Source organism: Oncorhynchus clarkii, chromosome 4 (genome assembly GCF_045791955.1).
Source record: "Oncorhynchus clarkii lewisi isolate Uvic-CL-2024 chromosome 4, UVic_Ocla_1.0, whole genome shotgun sequence".
NCBI lineage: Eukaryota > Metazoa > Chordata > Actinopteri > Salmoniformes > Salmonidae > Oncorhynchus > Oncorhynchus clarkii.
The window spans coordinates 70,001,553-70,018,465 of record NC_092150.1 but is presented as its reverse complement, the minus strand read 5'-3'; the positions used below and the strand labels follow the sequence as shown (position 1 = coordinate 70,018,465).

General features: G+C 46.0%; 2 protein-coding genes across 3 annotated transcripts; both read right to left on the bottom strand.

The window, feature by feature from the left end:
- Positions 1-1,253: 1,253 nt before the first annotated feature.
- Positions 1,254-7,359, bottom strand: LOC139407202 (uncharacterized protein KIAA0408-like). 2 transcript variants are annotated; one of them, XM_071150762.1, is made up of 6 exons: positions 6,638-7,359; positions 4,856-5,124; positions 3,780-4,109; positions 3,266-3,348; positions 2,240-3,128; positions 1,254-2,156 (listed from the first exon to the last, which is right to left on the bottom strand). In XM_071150762.1, exons 2-6 carry the CDS (start codon positions 4,997-4,999, stop codon positions 1,899-1,901), a joined length of 1,704 nt encoding a protein of 567 aa, XP_071006863.1. In that variant the 5' UTR covers positions 5,000-5,124; positions 6,638-7,359; the 3' UTR covers positions 1,254-1,898. The 2 variants fall into 2 exon arrangements, with proteins under 2 accessions (XP_071006863.1, XP_071006862.1); XM_071150761.1 differs by having other exon boundaries at positions 3,266-3,375; positions 6,638-6,947.
- A 695-nt stretch (positions 7,360-8,054) lies between these two features.
- On the bottom strand, positions 8,055-13,439 carry LOC139407201 (microtubule cross-linking factor 3-like). Its single transcript, XM_071150760.1, has 9 exons — positions 13,422-13,439; positions 12,106-12,932; positions 10,877-11,101; positions 10,594-10,752; positions 10,425-10,493; positions 10,036-10,305; positions 9,450-9,830; positions 8,692-9,321; positions 8,055-8,291 (listed from the first exon to the last, which is right to left on the bottom strand). Exons 2-9 carry the CDS (start codon positions 12,904-12,906, stop codon positions 8,181-8,183), a joined length of 2,646 nt encoding a protein of 881 aa, XP_071006861.1. The 5' UTR covers positions 12,907-12,932; positions 13,422-13,439; the 3' UTR covers positions 8,055-8,180.
- Positions 13,440-16,913: the final 3,474 nt, after the last annotated feature.

Here is a 16,913-nt window from a genome sequence, read left to right as displayed (position 1 = left end):
ATTGCTTATACATGATCAGATTGACCAAAAATCATCCTGTCATCCGCTGTCTCGGAACCTACACTACCGGTCAAATGTTTGGGGTCACTTAGAAATGTCCTTGTTTTTGAAAGAAAAACACATTTTTGTCCATTAAAATAACATAAAATTGATCAGAAATACTGTGTAGACATTGTTAATGTTGTAAATGACTATTGTAGCTGGAAACGTCAGATTTTTTATGGAATATCAACATAGGCGTACAGAGGCCCATTATCAGCAACCATCACTCCTGTGTTCCAATGGCATGTTGTGTTAGCTAATCCAAGTTTAGCATTTTAAAAGGCTAACTGCTCAGTTGTGCACCGGGGCCTCCCACTCCTATTTCTATTCTGGTTAGAGCCAGTTTGCGCTGTTCTGTGAAGGGAGTAGTACACAACATTGTACGCCATCTTCAGTTTCTTGGCAATATCTTGCATGGAATAGCCTTAATTTCTCAGAACAAGAATAGACTGACGAGTTTCAGAAGAAAGTTCTTTGTTTATGGCCATTTTGAGCCTGTAATCAAATCCACAAATGCTGATGCTCCAGATACTCAACTAGTCTAAAGAAGGCCAGTTGTATTGCTTCTTTAATCAGCACGACAGCTTTCAGCTGTGCTAACATAATTGCAAAAGGGTTTTCTAATGATCAATTAGCCTTTTAAAATGATAAACTTGGATTAGCTAACACAACGTGCTATTGGAACACAGGAGTGATGGTTGCTGATAAGGGGCCTCTGTACGCCTATGTAGATATTCCATAAAAAATCTGACGTTTCCAGCTATAATAGTCATTTACAACATTAACAATGTCTGCTCTGTATTCCTGATCAATTTGATGTTATTTTAATGCAAAAACAAGAACATTTCTAAGTGACCCCAAACTTTTGAACAGTAGTTTATTTGGCACCGGAGAAGCTTCCTCCCCCCTCGCCTTCATTCAGCTCCAGCTAATGTAGAATACATCAGCTAGTCATAGTTAGCTTGGCCTCAGGCATTGATGTCACCTTCCCTGAGACCTAAAGTAGCTGACTCCCCTGAACAGTAGTAGCTGAGCTAGTTGCTTTTAATGTTTAGTGGCACTCAGGTTTGCTTCAGTATGGTACTGAATCTCAGTAGTGCTGATACATGGAAGTAGCAACACCATGTCACCACCAACCAATGAAATAACAGGCACAAATCAAACAATACAAATCATGGGGATGCAATTCCAAAGATAGCTGGAGTCAGTTCGTCAAAGCACTGTCGTGTTTATTTCTTATCAAGAGAGAAAAAAGGACATGAAAAGCATCACAGTCATAACTGTATGTCTCACTATGGTTACGTGAACATTTTCAAATGCGTTACTTTGATAATATGATACAGTAAAACATACTATAGACAGTTAGCATGTTGCTTCTGTGTTGACAGGACAGGATCAACTCTGAATTGACTTGTTGGCCATTTATAAAAACAAGCCAACATGGCACTTATTAGGGTTGAGTTACATACATAAAGGGACATGCACCCGCAAGTAAAAGGGGGCATGCTATATCACATTTTACACAGCCATCCAAAAATCACCCATACAAAAGAAAGAAAGGTAGAGAAGTTAAGAGAGTGAAAGAAATAAAAGACATAAAGAAGTTTGGCACAGGAGAAGGGAAGGCCACAGTAACACTGGAGACTGAACAAGAGTCAACTATTCTGTTTCTTATAGACCACACATACACAGTCATGTGGGTAATCTCATAGAACATTTCTTAAAGCACTTTTTTAAAGCCAGATAGAAGGAACAGTCTTTAGTATTTACAAAGAGGGCAGGACTATGTCATCTGAGTCCTGTGGGTTGAATTTGGGGAGGGGAGGCAAGGTTTAGAGGGGGGCGGGGCAGGTGTCTCACATGATGGCAGTCTCAGTGTGGAGCAAATAGGAGCAGAAAGATTGCTGCTTCAGGGCGGGGCTTGGGGTTCTTGCTATCGGGCTAGGAGTGCGTGCCAAGGTGCTTGGGGGGTGGGAAATTGGGCCGGAGGGGGCAGAGATCAAGGCGGTGGGGGCACAGCAAGCCCACCTGGATGGAGGACGTTGATTAGCTGGACGAGCAGGACGAGAGAAGTTCCTTGTGGGGGTTGCTGAGAATGAGTCGGCTGGGCTCATCTGGAGAGAAACAATACAAGTTGGTCAGGTCAAGACTGTGTGTGTATGTGTGTGTGTGTCTGTATTTGCTATGCCTATTTCACCTGCTGTGTGTCCTGTCTGTAGGCAGTCTGTGCGACTTGGGAGCAGGAGCTGTACTCGTGCTCAATGTCCAGCATATCCAGTAGCTCAATGAGTCCACTGTCCTTCTTTTGACCTGCAACTGGCCCTCCCCTCTGGATCATCTGAGCCCCAACATAGGATCCACTCAGGTTCCTGTAGTCCACTTTGAGTTCCCCAGGCTGAGGTGCAGGCCTCCTGGCCCTCTCCCCCTGGACCAGACCCATGTCTCTGTCTGCCCTTCCGAGAGCCCTTGCTTTGGGCTTGGGGCTGCCTCCTACCTGGGTCCTCCTCTGAACCCCTGCATGGAGTCCTTTAGGATGAGCATAGCTAGCCATTGAGGTGCCTCTGCCCTCTCCCAGCTGGCTCTCTCTCCTAAAGTCTTTCACTGCCCCTCGTTCTTGGCTGCAATCCATCCTCGCTGTTAGCAGGACGGAATCTGCTTGGCACTTCTGGACAGGCACGCGCCCAGTCGTCCTGCTGCCGCCCAGCCCTTTGTGCTGACAGATGGCGGTGGGGCACTTGTTCTCGGTAGGCACCTGGTTGGTCACCACACCGGTATCAGTGAGGGTTTTGCCCTCGTTTTCCTGGAGCATGGCTCCAAACTTTCTGAGGACCGAGGGGCTACCACACTTCCTGTCCACAAGGACCCCAGGGGCATTGGACATCCTGTCCAGGGCTGGGGAGAAGGTGTCGGGAGGGGCCATCTGGGAGGTGGATCGGGGGGGTATGGGAGGACCTTCTCGCTGTCTGAGGGGGGGATTGGCCCCTGTGTTCTCCTTGTTAAGGTCCCTGCAAGGGGAACTCTTTCTGTGTGACACCCTGTTCTTCCTGTTCTCAGCCTCCTCGTCTGCAAACCGCACCTTACTAATCCTAAAACAGATCAACAAGCAAAAAATGTCATCAGTAAGATAACTAAAATAAGGAATTGCATTGGTGGATTGAACTCTCAAAATTAATTTTCTCAAAATCAACTTCACAAAATGATGTCTGTATGAAAGGTCTCTTACCTTTCATTCCCAACAGGCCTCCTCTTCATCTCATCCTGGTGTACAGACTGATCCTGGCTCCCTTTAGTGATCTCCTTCAGATGCTGAGAGAGAAGTGGGACAAGGGTTACCTGGGAGGGAAAATAATCAGTGAAGCAGAATAGTGCAAATAGCATAGATACAGTATATCAAATGCAGCTGTGCAATCACACTGGCATGGCTGATGCAATTTCCAGTGGAGTATGAAGCCATGCCAGTTCTATGTAATCTATTTATATGAATATTCCTGAAAACAACCCTGCCTATCCCCTGCCCCTCCAGTGCTGGCAGACTTGAAGGAACCAAATAGGTGTAATCATTATGGTGTTGGCCCCATCTCGTCTTCCAATGAGCTAAGGGGAGATTCTACCACATTGCTTTCACCTATCAGATTTCTTCCCAACTTCAAACACCAAAGAGGTGAGTCATAGGATAAAAGTTGTTTCCGGATGGGGCTGCCTAATGACTGTAACCCTTAGTTACTGTAGCTACTCACATTGTTGATAGCGGAGTTGGTCTTCCGGGTCTTTCCGTGACCATGTCCAAGATAATCCTGCAACAAGTCTCCAAGTTCCACCGCACTGTTGCTAAGGGGATAACCATAGCCGCCATTCTGATGGTTGACAGGGTAGCCGTAACCGTTGGGGCCGTGATTAAAAGCATCTACAGCACTGGGGTGGTCCTTGGTGGCGTTGATGTGGCTGCCATACGGGTCACAGAAGCCATTGTCATGATGCCCACGGCCGCAATCAATCATCCTATCATTTCTGCTGTTGTCCATGGTGACATAATTTCCACCTCTCCGAGCCTGCACCTCGTTGTAAAGCTGAAATATGCACATAAACATGATGATTATCAAGACTCTACATTCACAACATGAACACAAGTTTTTATACATACGACAATTCCTTACACTTACAACGTAGACGTATTCCAAAACACAAATGTCAATACAAAAGCACTGTATAGCAATATGTTCACAAAACCCTTCTGTACGTATGACAATGTCAACCGGCCTTGTTTACGCAATCCATCGCACCATGCCAAAACAGTTACACAACCCAACTATTTTCCATAATCTGCACATCTGCTACTTCAGCTGGAGTGAGTGTGTGCTTCCTTTGCCATCCCAACCTTTAATGTGTTCATTAGTATCAACTTTCACAGTGTGTGTGTGTTCTGACTGTCTGTCAGCACATCACAGTTTAATTAGCTTGTTAACACGTGTCTGTGTCCTTAGTCCAGAAATGCATAGGGTCGCAGGAAGGGGTGTGCTGCCAACAGTTTATTATAGGACACACACACAACCAGTTAAACACTCTTCAAGAACGACCAAGAGTGCGAGACGAGAAAGACATTATCTCAAAGTGAAAATATTCACAAGTATGTTCACACTACTGATGTAGTGAACCCCATGTCAGGTAATGTTACTCTACCTAGGATCTTGTTTGACCATGTCAGACCTGGGCTTGAGCATGTTGGACAACGTTTAGACTATCCCATGTATTTGGATCATGTTTTACTTTAGTTTGGACCGCGTTGGACTGTATCTGACCGTGGTTGACCCCTCACCTCCTCTATCTTCCTCTGCATGTCCTGCAGCTGGTCCTCCCATTCCTGCATCTCTGAGTCGAAGCTGTCCAGAAGCTCCCCCCTCTCTGTTCCCCAGCCCCTTCCAGACCGCTTCAGACTCTGCTGTAGTTCGATGGCCTCCATTTTGGGCCACTTCCTGCAGCAGCTTCTTACTTCCTGTCACAAACTTCCTCTCTTTTTCTGTTTCAACTTCCTAGCGTCTTTCTGTCTTGATGGGGTCACCAACGTGTGGAATAGTTGGAGGTAAACTGCAAAGGGGGAGAGAGCGAGAGAGATGATTATTGTGGACGATAAGACATGGAAGAACTAGAGGACATTAGCCATGTGTACATCAACCAATAAACAAAGGGTCTCAATATGCATTTAGCAGATTTCATGGAAAGATTCAAAGCAATTGGCACATTCCAATCTTTCACATCCTGTAGGCCAGATATTTTGGGCAAGCCCTCCCATTCTTTCGTGATAAATTATCATATGTAAATATGAAAATGTCATAGACTACACATTTTAAGATTAGATCCCTCTCGAGTCAGTTGTTAACTGAATGTGTCATTTATTTTTCAAGTGAAAACTAGGCAAGTCTGATGCCAAAAAATAAAGGAAATTCTTGTCTACTTCACCCATATTTTCTTCAATTTTAGCAAAAAAAGTAGTGTGTAGTTCCAGTAGTTAGCTACACCACTACCTGGCAAAAAAAGAAGCAATCAACTACTGAAAACACTACCAAGATTTGAATTTAGTTCAACTTCCACCAAGCTATTGCAAAATGTAGTTAAATTACTACATGTAGTTCACTACCCTAACTCTGCTTGTGACAACTTCACTGTTTGGCTCTTGGTCACCATCCCCTCTGCTCCAACCCTTCTCTTAGTCTGGGTACCAGTCTTTTCAGCTAACATTCATTTGGCAAATGATATGACTGGCAAGGAGTGGAATGGTATAGCTGATCAGAGACGGTAACCAGACTGTCCTTCACAACTTTCTATACTGGAATTTGGTATACATTTCAACTTCGGGGGCATGCACATATCTGGCAGCCATTACCCATTTTAACGTACATGCATTCCTCATTTTTCAAATGTTCACACATTATGCACAATGGGCATTTCTGCCCTCAGTGTCAACGCTAAAAGATAAGGTCATTGCCGACTTGGCTGCATGGCCGACTCACCACTAGAAAATTTACCATATGCCACACAATATTGGCATGGCTTTCACGGGTTTCCGTAGGCCTATCGCTGCAGTAATATATTACAGTACATCCAGTACATTTTTACAAGGGAGATGATTTGCTACCAACGAATGTTATAGATTAAGTGCGTTTACCCTCTCGACAGTACCGAACACCAACGTAAGAGTACGGATATATTTATAAACCCGTAAATATGCATTGTAAACTTGGGAGGGCGGAAGAGAGAGAGAATAAATGTGCATGGCGTATGTTTTTATATTAATGGGTGTCTAATAAAGAAATCCACACATGGCCAAATGCAACCTATTTGGAGGCGCGTAGAAAAAGGCACCAGAAGGAAGGCACAGGTTGATCAAATGTGACCCAATACACAAAGCCCACAGTGGATCTGCAGGGTTATATTTTACAATGTTTTACCTCTGTCCAATGATTATGTTGATAGAAACCAAAGTTGTAGAGATGATCAACTAGCCTTATGGGTAAAACAACGCTTACAACAAAACTTAAAGGAACACTCTATATATTTCCACAAAATAAAATAAAATATTAACTTCTGAGTGTGGCCTTACCTGGCTGTGCAATAGTTTCCTTGAAGATTTTATTGCCAATCGCTGGAGGTATATTGCAGTGGCATTTACTTATAATAAATAATAGCAGAAAATTAATCCAGACTTTAGTCTAGTCAAGGTCTTCACAGTGACCCTCTCTTTAGCTCGCAAACTGTGTGACTGTCTGCCTGGTGGCGGTTCTGCTCCCCTCTTCCACAGCTCTCCCTTTCGGTTGCCTCCACTCTATTACGTAAAGTCGCGCGGATTGTCACTCCTAGGCAGCGGGGTTAAATCCGGAGCAGGGTAAACAACTTCTGTTCCAGAGGGGGACCCTGCCTTTATAGTGCGCCTGGTATTTACACCGCGTCACTGGGGCCAGGATCAAGTATGATAATGTCAAATGTATTCTAGCACGACTGTCTTCACCACCATCCTGTCTATAATTACAAAGCAATGGACAGAGGGAAAGTGTTTACATAGCTATTTTAGCTGCCGTTCTCTGAGCCAATAGGCACCCCTGTTGCTACTCCGCTTTGGGGTGCTTGGCAGATTTCGTCTTGTGACTCCAAGCAACTCGTAATTGTTTACAATTTATAATGTCAAAATGTAGACTACCGATATGTGACAACTGCGCTAATATTTGGATTTGAAAGGCTACGCCGCAAAACTGGATGTCTGGCGCGTTGGCAGGTACTTTGATCCTATTTCACCACTATTTTACAGTTGATTTGTTTTCATATTGTCAATTGCTGTTGGTGAAGGTTGCACAATATCACCGCTCGCGTCATTTGATCCCCGCTAGGTTCTGACCCAAATAGATTACTGACACTTGTCGACATAAAAAAGAAGCGTTGCAAAACGCATCTGATCACTCAAAACCAAAATATATTTGGTGTGGATAGGAATGTGGGAATCCTCAGACTAAGGTAATATGAACCTTTTGTGTGACCGTGTTATTGACTCAAATCTATTGGTACCATGTCCGGGAGACATACGTTTTTTGGTACGATGTCCGGGAGTCATACGTTTTTCCTCAGTATAGGAGCTAGCCTACTGTATGCCTACTCATTCCTCATTAATTTACCAGAATGAGTATAGTGACAGGAAGGAGAGAAAACACATTTGTTCTTACCTTTTTGAGGTAAAAGCAGCATAATCGTTGATTAATGTAGACCTATAGGCTAAATCTGAAAAAGACTACAACACAGCACTGTCACAATCTGTTACAAAATAAGATGTTGTTAGGGGCAAACACCATTCAGCTGCATTGTCACTATTATGTTTGTTTAAATTTCATATCTACTAGGCTACCTGATGTGGTGGCCTACCTTCATGGCTAATGGGTTTGATTTTGGAATTGGGCAAAACAGGTGTCATTAGCTAACTCACCTTTACTTGGGGGTGATGTAGTCTCCAGTGTTGAACATAAGCATACTGTAAATCCAGTTATGTGACTGTGGCCTGTGCTTGAATAGGGAGGCTCCTGTGCATTGACCTTGACAACCAATGTAAAAATCAACAGAAACAAACAAACAAAGGATGTGGCTATGCTATTGAGGCGGGATCACAGGACGAAGAAAAGGGTAAACAGAAAGACAAGTTTAAAGATGGTGGCATAGGAGAGGGAGGAGAATAAGACTAGTATGAGGATGAGTAAAATTATGGGCTGAAACATCTGGGCAGAGGAAGAACAGAACGTGAGTGTCAACGGAGGAGAAACGAGAGGGAAAATAGGGTCAGAGAAAGAAGGAAAATAGATTCAGCAGAATATTCAATGGTCAGGGACAAGTGAAGAGACTATGGTGATACAGCCAAGCCATATCTGAAAGTGGCTTATGGCCAGGTCGTATGTCTCTTTAATTAAAACACACACACACACACACATAGAGTAATAGTCTACAATAAGATTACAGCACGGCTGCTTAGACTTACACAGAACCACATGCTGCTAAAGCTGGACCTCATTCTACACCTCAAATACAGAGACCCAGCCTGTATCAATAAGAAATGGATAGAAGGCTAACATGTCTGGTCTTTTCTGGGTTATGAACAGACACACACACACACACACTTACCGAAAGTGGTTCCTCCTCCCTGTCCTCAGGTTTGGGCACCTCCAGTCTGTCTATGAAGCCCTGTAGCTCCTTCCTGAAGGCCTTCATCTGGGCATTGATCCTGTACAGCAGCTCATGCTCCCTGATCCTACCCCCCTCATCCTCCTCCTCACCCCCGCTGCCTCGCCCGTACAGGTCACCATTGGAAACGTACACCCGCGCTTCTGCGATGATGGTTGCTGTGTCGGCAATTAACCGGTCGATGGTCCTGCCAAGACGCTCCGCCTCCACCCGGATGTCGATCATCTGCTGGCGATCCCGTGGGCTGCGGGGCAGGAAGCGGGCGGCGACCTCTGGGGGCGGTGTGTAGAGACCTCGGGTGGGTGTGAGGCAGCGGGTTTGGTTCCGCACCTCATCTGAGTCACTTTCCCCGCCCACTGGGCCCTCGCGTTTGCGGTGCGGGGGCAGGATGCGGGAGGAGGAGGAGTCATCATCACTCTCGCGCTGCACGGTTGGGCCGGTCCCACCCGCGTCACTGTCTGCATCGCTGTCCCGGGGGCTTGTGCACCCCCTCAGGGCCAGGTGGGAGGCCAGGTCGTAGCGCTGCATGTTGGAGAGCAGAACACGGTTCTCATACTGCAGCTGCATCACCTGGGGAGAGAGAAGAGGACAGGATGAAGGAGGCATGCTATGTTTATGACCATGTATTTTTTGCTTAACATATACCATACTTTCAATGTATGTTATGTCACAGAAATAAAGGGGGAAAACCATCCCACCTTCCCACTGAGATCATTAATCTGTAGCCGGGCCGTCTTCAGTTCTTCCTGCAGTGCATCTGCCTTCTCTGTGCTTAGTCCTCCTCCTCCTGCCACCCCTCCTCCATGCCTCGCTCCTCCCTCGTGGGTCCCAGCCTTAAACCTGAGCTTGTTGAGTTCTCCCATCACCCTCTTGTTGTGATCCTCAGCGTCTGCCAGGTTCCTCCTCAGTAACTCTGCCTCGTCCTCCACCAGCTGCAGCTGCTGCCTCAGCTCTGTCATGGCCTCCCCATGGCCCCGGCCCACCCCTACCCTGCCCACAGCCCCGCCACCGGACCCCCCTTCTCCCTCCCCTTCTCCCCTGAGGTCGTCCAGCTCGGCCCTCAGTCCCCGGTTCTCCACCTGGAAACACATGACATGAAAAACATTTGATCAGTTATGTTATGAATCACTAGCATCCTCTCTCTGAAAGCAGCTTCTGAACCGAACTAACAGAAATGCTTGGAACAGTTGTGTTCCCAAGTGCAAACTTATTTCCTGGTCTCTTTGATGACATACATCATACAACCTACATCAAACCCTCTGCATCACATCCTGTCTCTCTCACCTCCAGCTCCACAATCTTTCTCCCAAGGATGTTAGCCTCCTCCTCCACCAGACGCAGACGCAGCTTCAGCTCGGACTCACGGGTGCTGGGGGGTCCCCCGGCCTCACCCTTGGGATGGGGGCTGTCTAGATCCCCGTAGAAGGAGCGGTACTTCTGTAGCTCCGCCTCCAGCCGGTCCTTTTCCTTGTCGATCTTAGCTGTCTTCTTCCTCATCAACACGGCCTCCTCCTTGATGAAAGCCAGCTGGCACTTGAGGTCCTCATTGTGGTCCTGAGAGGGGGAAGTGGAAGGAAGATTTCAGATGTACAGACACAACTCTCGCTGGTGTTTGCAACAAAATCACTTTTGATTTATTTCTAGGATAAAACGATTGCATGTTGAGGCCACACCTCTGTTGGGGTCTGGGCAGACTTCTTGTCAGACCGTTGAACCTCCTTGCTTCCTCTTCTCTTCTGTGACTGTTAGGAATTAAATAACAGAATAACCCTATGTAATATGTATTATAGCAATATATGTGCTATATAGATGATATAGTGTACTGTGGGTGTGTGCTCTTACCTCCTTGACTTTGTCCAGCTCATTCTGAAGGGCCTGTTTGGTCACCTCCACCTCAATGAGTTTCTGCCTCAGTTTCTCATTCTCGTCCTCTGTCTTTGTACGTTTCTCCTCCACATTCTCCAGCTCATGGTGGAGCCTCACAGACACATCCTTCGCTACCTGCATTAGACAGAATCAGGGACATTGATTTTAAAGTTGATTGAATCAATTATATAGGTGAGTGTACAGCGCATCAACTAACTAAATAAATGAGTTTAAATATCAAGCCTCCCTCCCTCCCTACCTTCAGGTCCTGCTCCAGGCTCCTCAGTAGTTCCTCGTCGATCTCTCCCGTCTGGGCATAGCGCAGCTTCTTCCTCTCAGCCTTCCTCAGCCGGTACTGGAGGATCCGGCAGTTCTTATTGGCTCTCTCCAGTTCACGCCTCATTTCCTGCAGCTGGCACGTGTCCTCCTCGTAGAAAGTGTCACGCATCTCGTCCATCTCCGTCCTCATCTCCTCGATCTCCGTCTGGGACATCAATAGGAGTGATCAGTCAGTCAGGCACTACAGGGTAGTAGTAGTCTACAGGGTACGTGGGGCTCACACTTTAGTGTTATTGGTGTTGAGTGTTTCGGTCCTCAGAACATGATGTAATTGGATAGGGACAAACCAATCTGAACTGATCAATAGGGTCATCATTACAGATGTAGGATCTTAATTTGATCATCTTGTTGCTGGAGAACTGTCCTGCTGTGCAGGAAATGCAAAAGCTGTCCTGTTTTTGAGGTTTAAAAAGGCTTCTAAAGTTTGTCATTTCCACTTTGAAATGTCAGACTTGATTATGCCTTATGTAAAATGTATCAACCCATACAAAAAGGTCCATTAATTATAATCCGCATAACAATTCACATTTCCTGTTGCTGCAGAATTATTTTCCTGCTGTAGCAAACCGGCTCAAATTAAGATCCTACATCTGTATGTCAATCAATGATTAGAAGTAGGCTAAACACAGGTTTGTATTGTTCTGAATAGGGATGAAGGGTTTGGCTCTGTAAGCTATAGGCCTACCTAAATCATATAGCTTTCGCAAGCATCAATAACAAACCAAAGGGAAGTAGACACATTTCTACATCAGTTCTTTGTAATGCTTTGGAACGAATAACAACTGTTCAGTTAGACTACTTGTGGGCTAAAAAAAGATGCTTGCTTCATTGTATCAACATACAGTTTTCCAGTATAGGCCTAATGATAAACCTTGGGGAATATGCCTGGTATAACGTCAGCAATACTAACTCAGTTGCAGTGTTATCATCAAACACGAAATAAGTCTACCTTTTCACTTAGGCCTACTATGTATAATAGTTAATTAAGCATGCATTAAATGCATTATATGAGCATAGGGCTATGTCAGTGCCAAACTTTGGGCAATAGGCCTGATTTCACAATGAATCTTATCAAACAAAAAGTGGTCCATACCAACAGTGTGTTTGCATACATTGAACATAATGAATTGTACGTCAGTGACGCCAAACCTTGAGATCTTCATTCTCATCCACCAGTCTTTCCAGCTCGTCCTCCGGGCCCTCGTCTTGCTGTGTCACGGGCTCCGCATCTATGGCCTCTGTAGCCGGTTCCGTCTCGGCCGAGGCCTCCGCGCCCGGAGCCCTTTCTGCCTTGGTGTGCATCTTACTGCCGCTTCTCTTCAGTTTCTTATGTAGGTGGAAGTGGATGAGTTCAGTCTGCAAGCAACCCCCGCTCCACAGACCAAGGCCCGGCACGCAGCCCACGTATTCCCCGCTTCTATTCCTGCGGCAGCCTGCTGATGCTGTCACTGCCTCCCCTCCCCGCTTCTTCGCTTTCCCTTTCACCGAACCCGCGGTGCTGGAGCCGTCTGGTCGGTATGACCCAATATGTTGGGAAGACTCGCCTTTGAGGCAGGATAAACGTAACGAGGAACGACGGGTTTGAGAATCTATCGGCTGGTGAAATATCTCCTCCGTACCTTCCTCTCTGCTAGCATCCGCCTTCTTTGCATTGCAATTGACAGCATCGGTTTCAGCACCATCCGAGTGAAAAGCTTCCACGTCGCATTTCTCGATCTCCTTCTCCCTCACGACAGCGGTCCTAAGCCCCTCGTTTCCCACCTTATTCCTCGATCCTCCTTTGGAAACTATATTTTTGGATCTACTGGAGGATTTCTGGGCCGGTTTTGGGGCGCATTCCCGGCTTTTGGTCGGGGAGGGAGCCCGATGCAGCCTCGCTGTGCTATTGTCTGATGCTGCCACTGGAAAATCCGCAGCGCCGCTTGCGGCAGAGTTCATCGTGTCATCCATCAGTCCTGACGTTTCCACTCGCCCATCTCAAAGTATGATTTTATTATTATTTATGGAAATAATAAAACCTTAATATAAGTATTGATATGGCCTATTATCCTTTAGATAAAATGAAAAAGATACAATGAAATATGATGGTCAACCGGTTCCACAATTTATAGGCCTACTATAAATAGAAAGTCTGGGTGAAATGAACTAAATCTCGTAGCCTATGCTGCAAATGAGATATGACGTCTGCAGAGTGACATTGCAATAGTAGTTTTGACTTAAAAAAAACAAGGTCAATAGAATCTAACTTATAGACTGGATAAGGAGGCTATTATTCTGGATATAGTGATACAAGATATACAATTAAATGGGTTTCTACTTCTATAGTGAGTTTTGTAAAGTGCGGTAACTTTTGTTCAATAAAAAAGAAACATTCGTTAATAAATTAGGCTACAAACACAAATATTTCCATGCATTTTCTGTAAAATGTCGTACCAAAAACGTGTTATTTTATTTAGGCTTCTTACCGCAAGAGACAGTGCAGTTTCAGCCCAGCGCTAGTGGGCTGGAGAGATGCTGACACAAGGTACCACCAGGCACTGCAGGGGCACGACTAGCCACACAGTATTCATGACGGGTGATTTTAACGTCAAACCAGGAAACAAACATTTGAATATCTTTCTCCAGGCCCATTGTAAAGGACCCATTGTAGCCTTTACTTACTGTCTTAAAATATATACATATTTAACTAGGCAAGTCAGTTAAGAACAATTTCTTATTTACAATGATGGCCTACCCTGGCCAAACCCGGATGAAGCTGGGCCAATTGTGCGCTGCTCTATGGGACTCCCAATCACAACCGGATGTGATGCAGCCTGGATTCAAACCAGGGATTGCAGTGACTCCTCTTGAGATGCAGTGCCTTAGACAACTGCGCCACTCCGGAGCACCACTACACTACATCCACACAACTTGAAAAACATCCACACAATGATTAGGCTATAGTTATTGTTTTGTTTTCAAATAAATTATTTTTCCAAATCGCTACAATCTTCTGACCGGGGAACAGCATACTCTCTGACCAATCAAATACAAAGATTGAGAAAAGGAAACCAGTAGGCCTAGTACTACTAGAAGTTCAAGAACTCAGGAACCCATATTTTGCATGCAATGATTTGTGGTGGCCATGGGAGGGTGGTCTCCACCCATCTATCAGCACCATCATAAAGGGCTCATCTGTGCTGTGTAGACAAGGTACCACCAACTGACTGTATCAACTAACTCAGATATAATGAGGGTTGTCATAAGCGGTAGTGGCAGGCAGGCAGGCAGGCAGGCAGGCAGGCAGGCAGGCAGGCAGGCAGGCAGGCAGGCAGGCAGGCAGGCAGGCAGGCAGGCAGGCAGGCAGGCAGGCAGGCAGGCAGGCAGGCAGGCAGGCAGGCAGGCAGGCAGGCAGGCAGGCAGGCAGGCAGGCAGGCAGGCAGGCAGGCAGGCAGGCAGGCAGGCAGGCAGGCAGGCAGGCAGGCAGGCAGGCAGGCAGGCAGGCAGGCAGGCAGGCAGGCAGGCAGGCAGGCAGGCAGGCAGGCAGGCAGGCAGGCAGGCAGGCAGGCAGGCAGGCAGGCAGGCAGGCAGGCAGGCAGGCAGGCAGGCAGGCAGGCAGGCAGGCAGGCAGGCAGGCAGGCAGGCAGGCAGGCAGGCAGGCAGGCAGGCAGGCAGGCAGGCAGGCAGGCAGGCAGGCAGGCAGGCAGGCAGGCAGGCAGGCAGGCAGGCAGGCAGGCAGGCAGGCAGGCAGGCAGGCAGGCAGGCAGGCAGGCAGGCAGGCAGGCAGGCAGGCAGGCAGGCAGGCAGGCAGGCAGGCAGGCAGGCAGGCAGGCAGGCAGGCAGGCAGGCAGGCAGGCAGGCAGGCAGGCAGGCAGGCAGGCAGGCAGGCAGGCAGGCAGGCAGGCAGGCAGGCAGGCAGGCAGGCAGGCAGGCAGGCAGGCAGGCAGGCAGGCAGGCAGGCAGGCAGGCAGGCAGGCAGGCAGGCAGGCATTCCATATTACAACCTATGTGTTGTGATAATTGCATTGTTTGCTCTATAAACTCTGAGTTCATATGTCTTTCCACCGCTACATATTGGCCTAAGCAGAGTGAGGTGGGTGGGGTCTCTTGGGCGCATGCTCATACACAATTTTTTTGGGGGGCCTAATACTAAAGATGTAATTTAGCATTAAAAATCAATTAGGCTACCGTTTAATGTGGCATGAACACAACCAGTAAGGATGTTTTCAACTGATTGTCAAACAAATCACTTTAAAAAGTAGGTTACCTGTGGATGTTCTCCACTCCAAAATCTGGAATCTCGGGAAATGCACTGTAAGTGTAGGCCTATGTAACATTTTCTAATGTTTCGCCGTGAAAACAGTGCTTATGGGCACACAAATCCAAAATAATGTAAACATATGCCATTGCAAATTCGATTGCTTCTAACCGAAAGAGTCAACTATAGGCCTACTGTCATTAACGTATAGCCTACTTGTTGGATGGATTGGATGCACATTGGTGTCTAGCTGTAGGCTAGTTGTATAGTGATTTTGTCGACCATCACCAGTTGATCCAGAAAAGAAAAATAATACTCCGGACGGCACGGAGAACACCAATACCCAGCTTACCTGAAAAAAACTTTCAGCGCTCTGAACAGCTGACTGACAAAAGCAAACAATGATAAATCACAGATAGCTTAAATCTAATGCATTGGAATAAAGGCACAGCATTTTTTTTTCATTAAGGACTCATGGGAAACAAATGGTGAAAATTAGGAAGTACAAATAGAAATATATGCGTTTAAAGGAGCTCAGCTGAGGCCGAAATTCAGCACTACTGAGTGGACAGCGCAGCTGTATAGCCAGCTATAGAATTCTACAGTAGGCCTACCATTCGTTGACAGGGAGACGTTTTGTGCAGCAAAGTAGAAATAAATGGTTTAAACCATGACAGAGAGGTGGGGGTGTTTGTTTATTTTGAAAGCTTTTATTTTCATATTTACCTCTGTAAAACATTTTTACCCATGCATTTTAAACAAATGGAAGAATGGTTAAATTAGCATTATTTATGTTGAACCTTTATTGCATCTAAGGGAGCTAATTTCTAATTCAGGGGGGGAGCTGTGTCCCCCACTGGCTTCCCCATCATTTGCTCCCTGGGCTTAAAGCAGACAATACGAATGCACAGTGGCAGAATAAATTCAACCACACCTTTGTTTCATCACAAAACCGGAGAGCAACCTCTGTCAGGTGAAGTCCACAAAGCAAATTGAATGTCATAAACAGTTACATGACCTACAGCATGGTCAACCAAATTAATGTTTCCTACATATGTGTTTGTGTGTGTGTGCATGCGTGCATTGTGCAAGTAGAAAGAAACATGTTGAGTCACCCTACTTGTAGAGAAATGCCAATGCCATCCTCCTCTCTTTCATGTTGATGAAACGTCTATGACTCTGTCATACAGTACACACTTTTAGTTTTTGTTGTCCTAGGCTACCTGGCAAAAATGCTTTCTTGCTAGCCTAACTTTCTTTCATGGGCAAAAATGAGCCGTATAGTTAACATTAGCCTACTACATCTAGCTACATATTGAACTTCCATCCTCTCAAGCCGGGGGCACAATGTTTGGATTTATGGTTGGATTAGAATCACTGTTATAATCCCATTGGCCAGTACAGAGAATTAAGTAAAACCACAAGTCCAAAGTCCAAATGGCTAATTTAGGAAAGGGCCAATTTTAGCTAGCTAGCTAGCCACCAGAGGACAACAAGATGCAATAATAAAACATTTCTGTCAATAACGTTTTGCTTTTGATGTGATGTGATTGGTGGGAAGCCAAATCCATATGGGCTTTTATTGACGTGTTTTGAAAATTCTTCAAGTTCTGTCAAGTTGGTTTTTGATCATTGCTAGACAGCCACTTTCAAGTCTTTCCATAGATTTTCAAGCCGATTTAAGTCAAAAATGGAACTAGGTCACTCAGGAATATTCAAC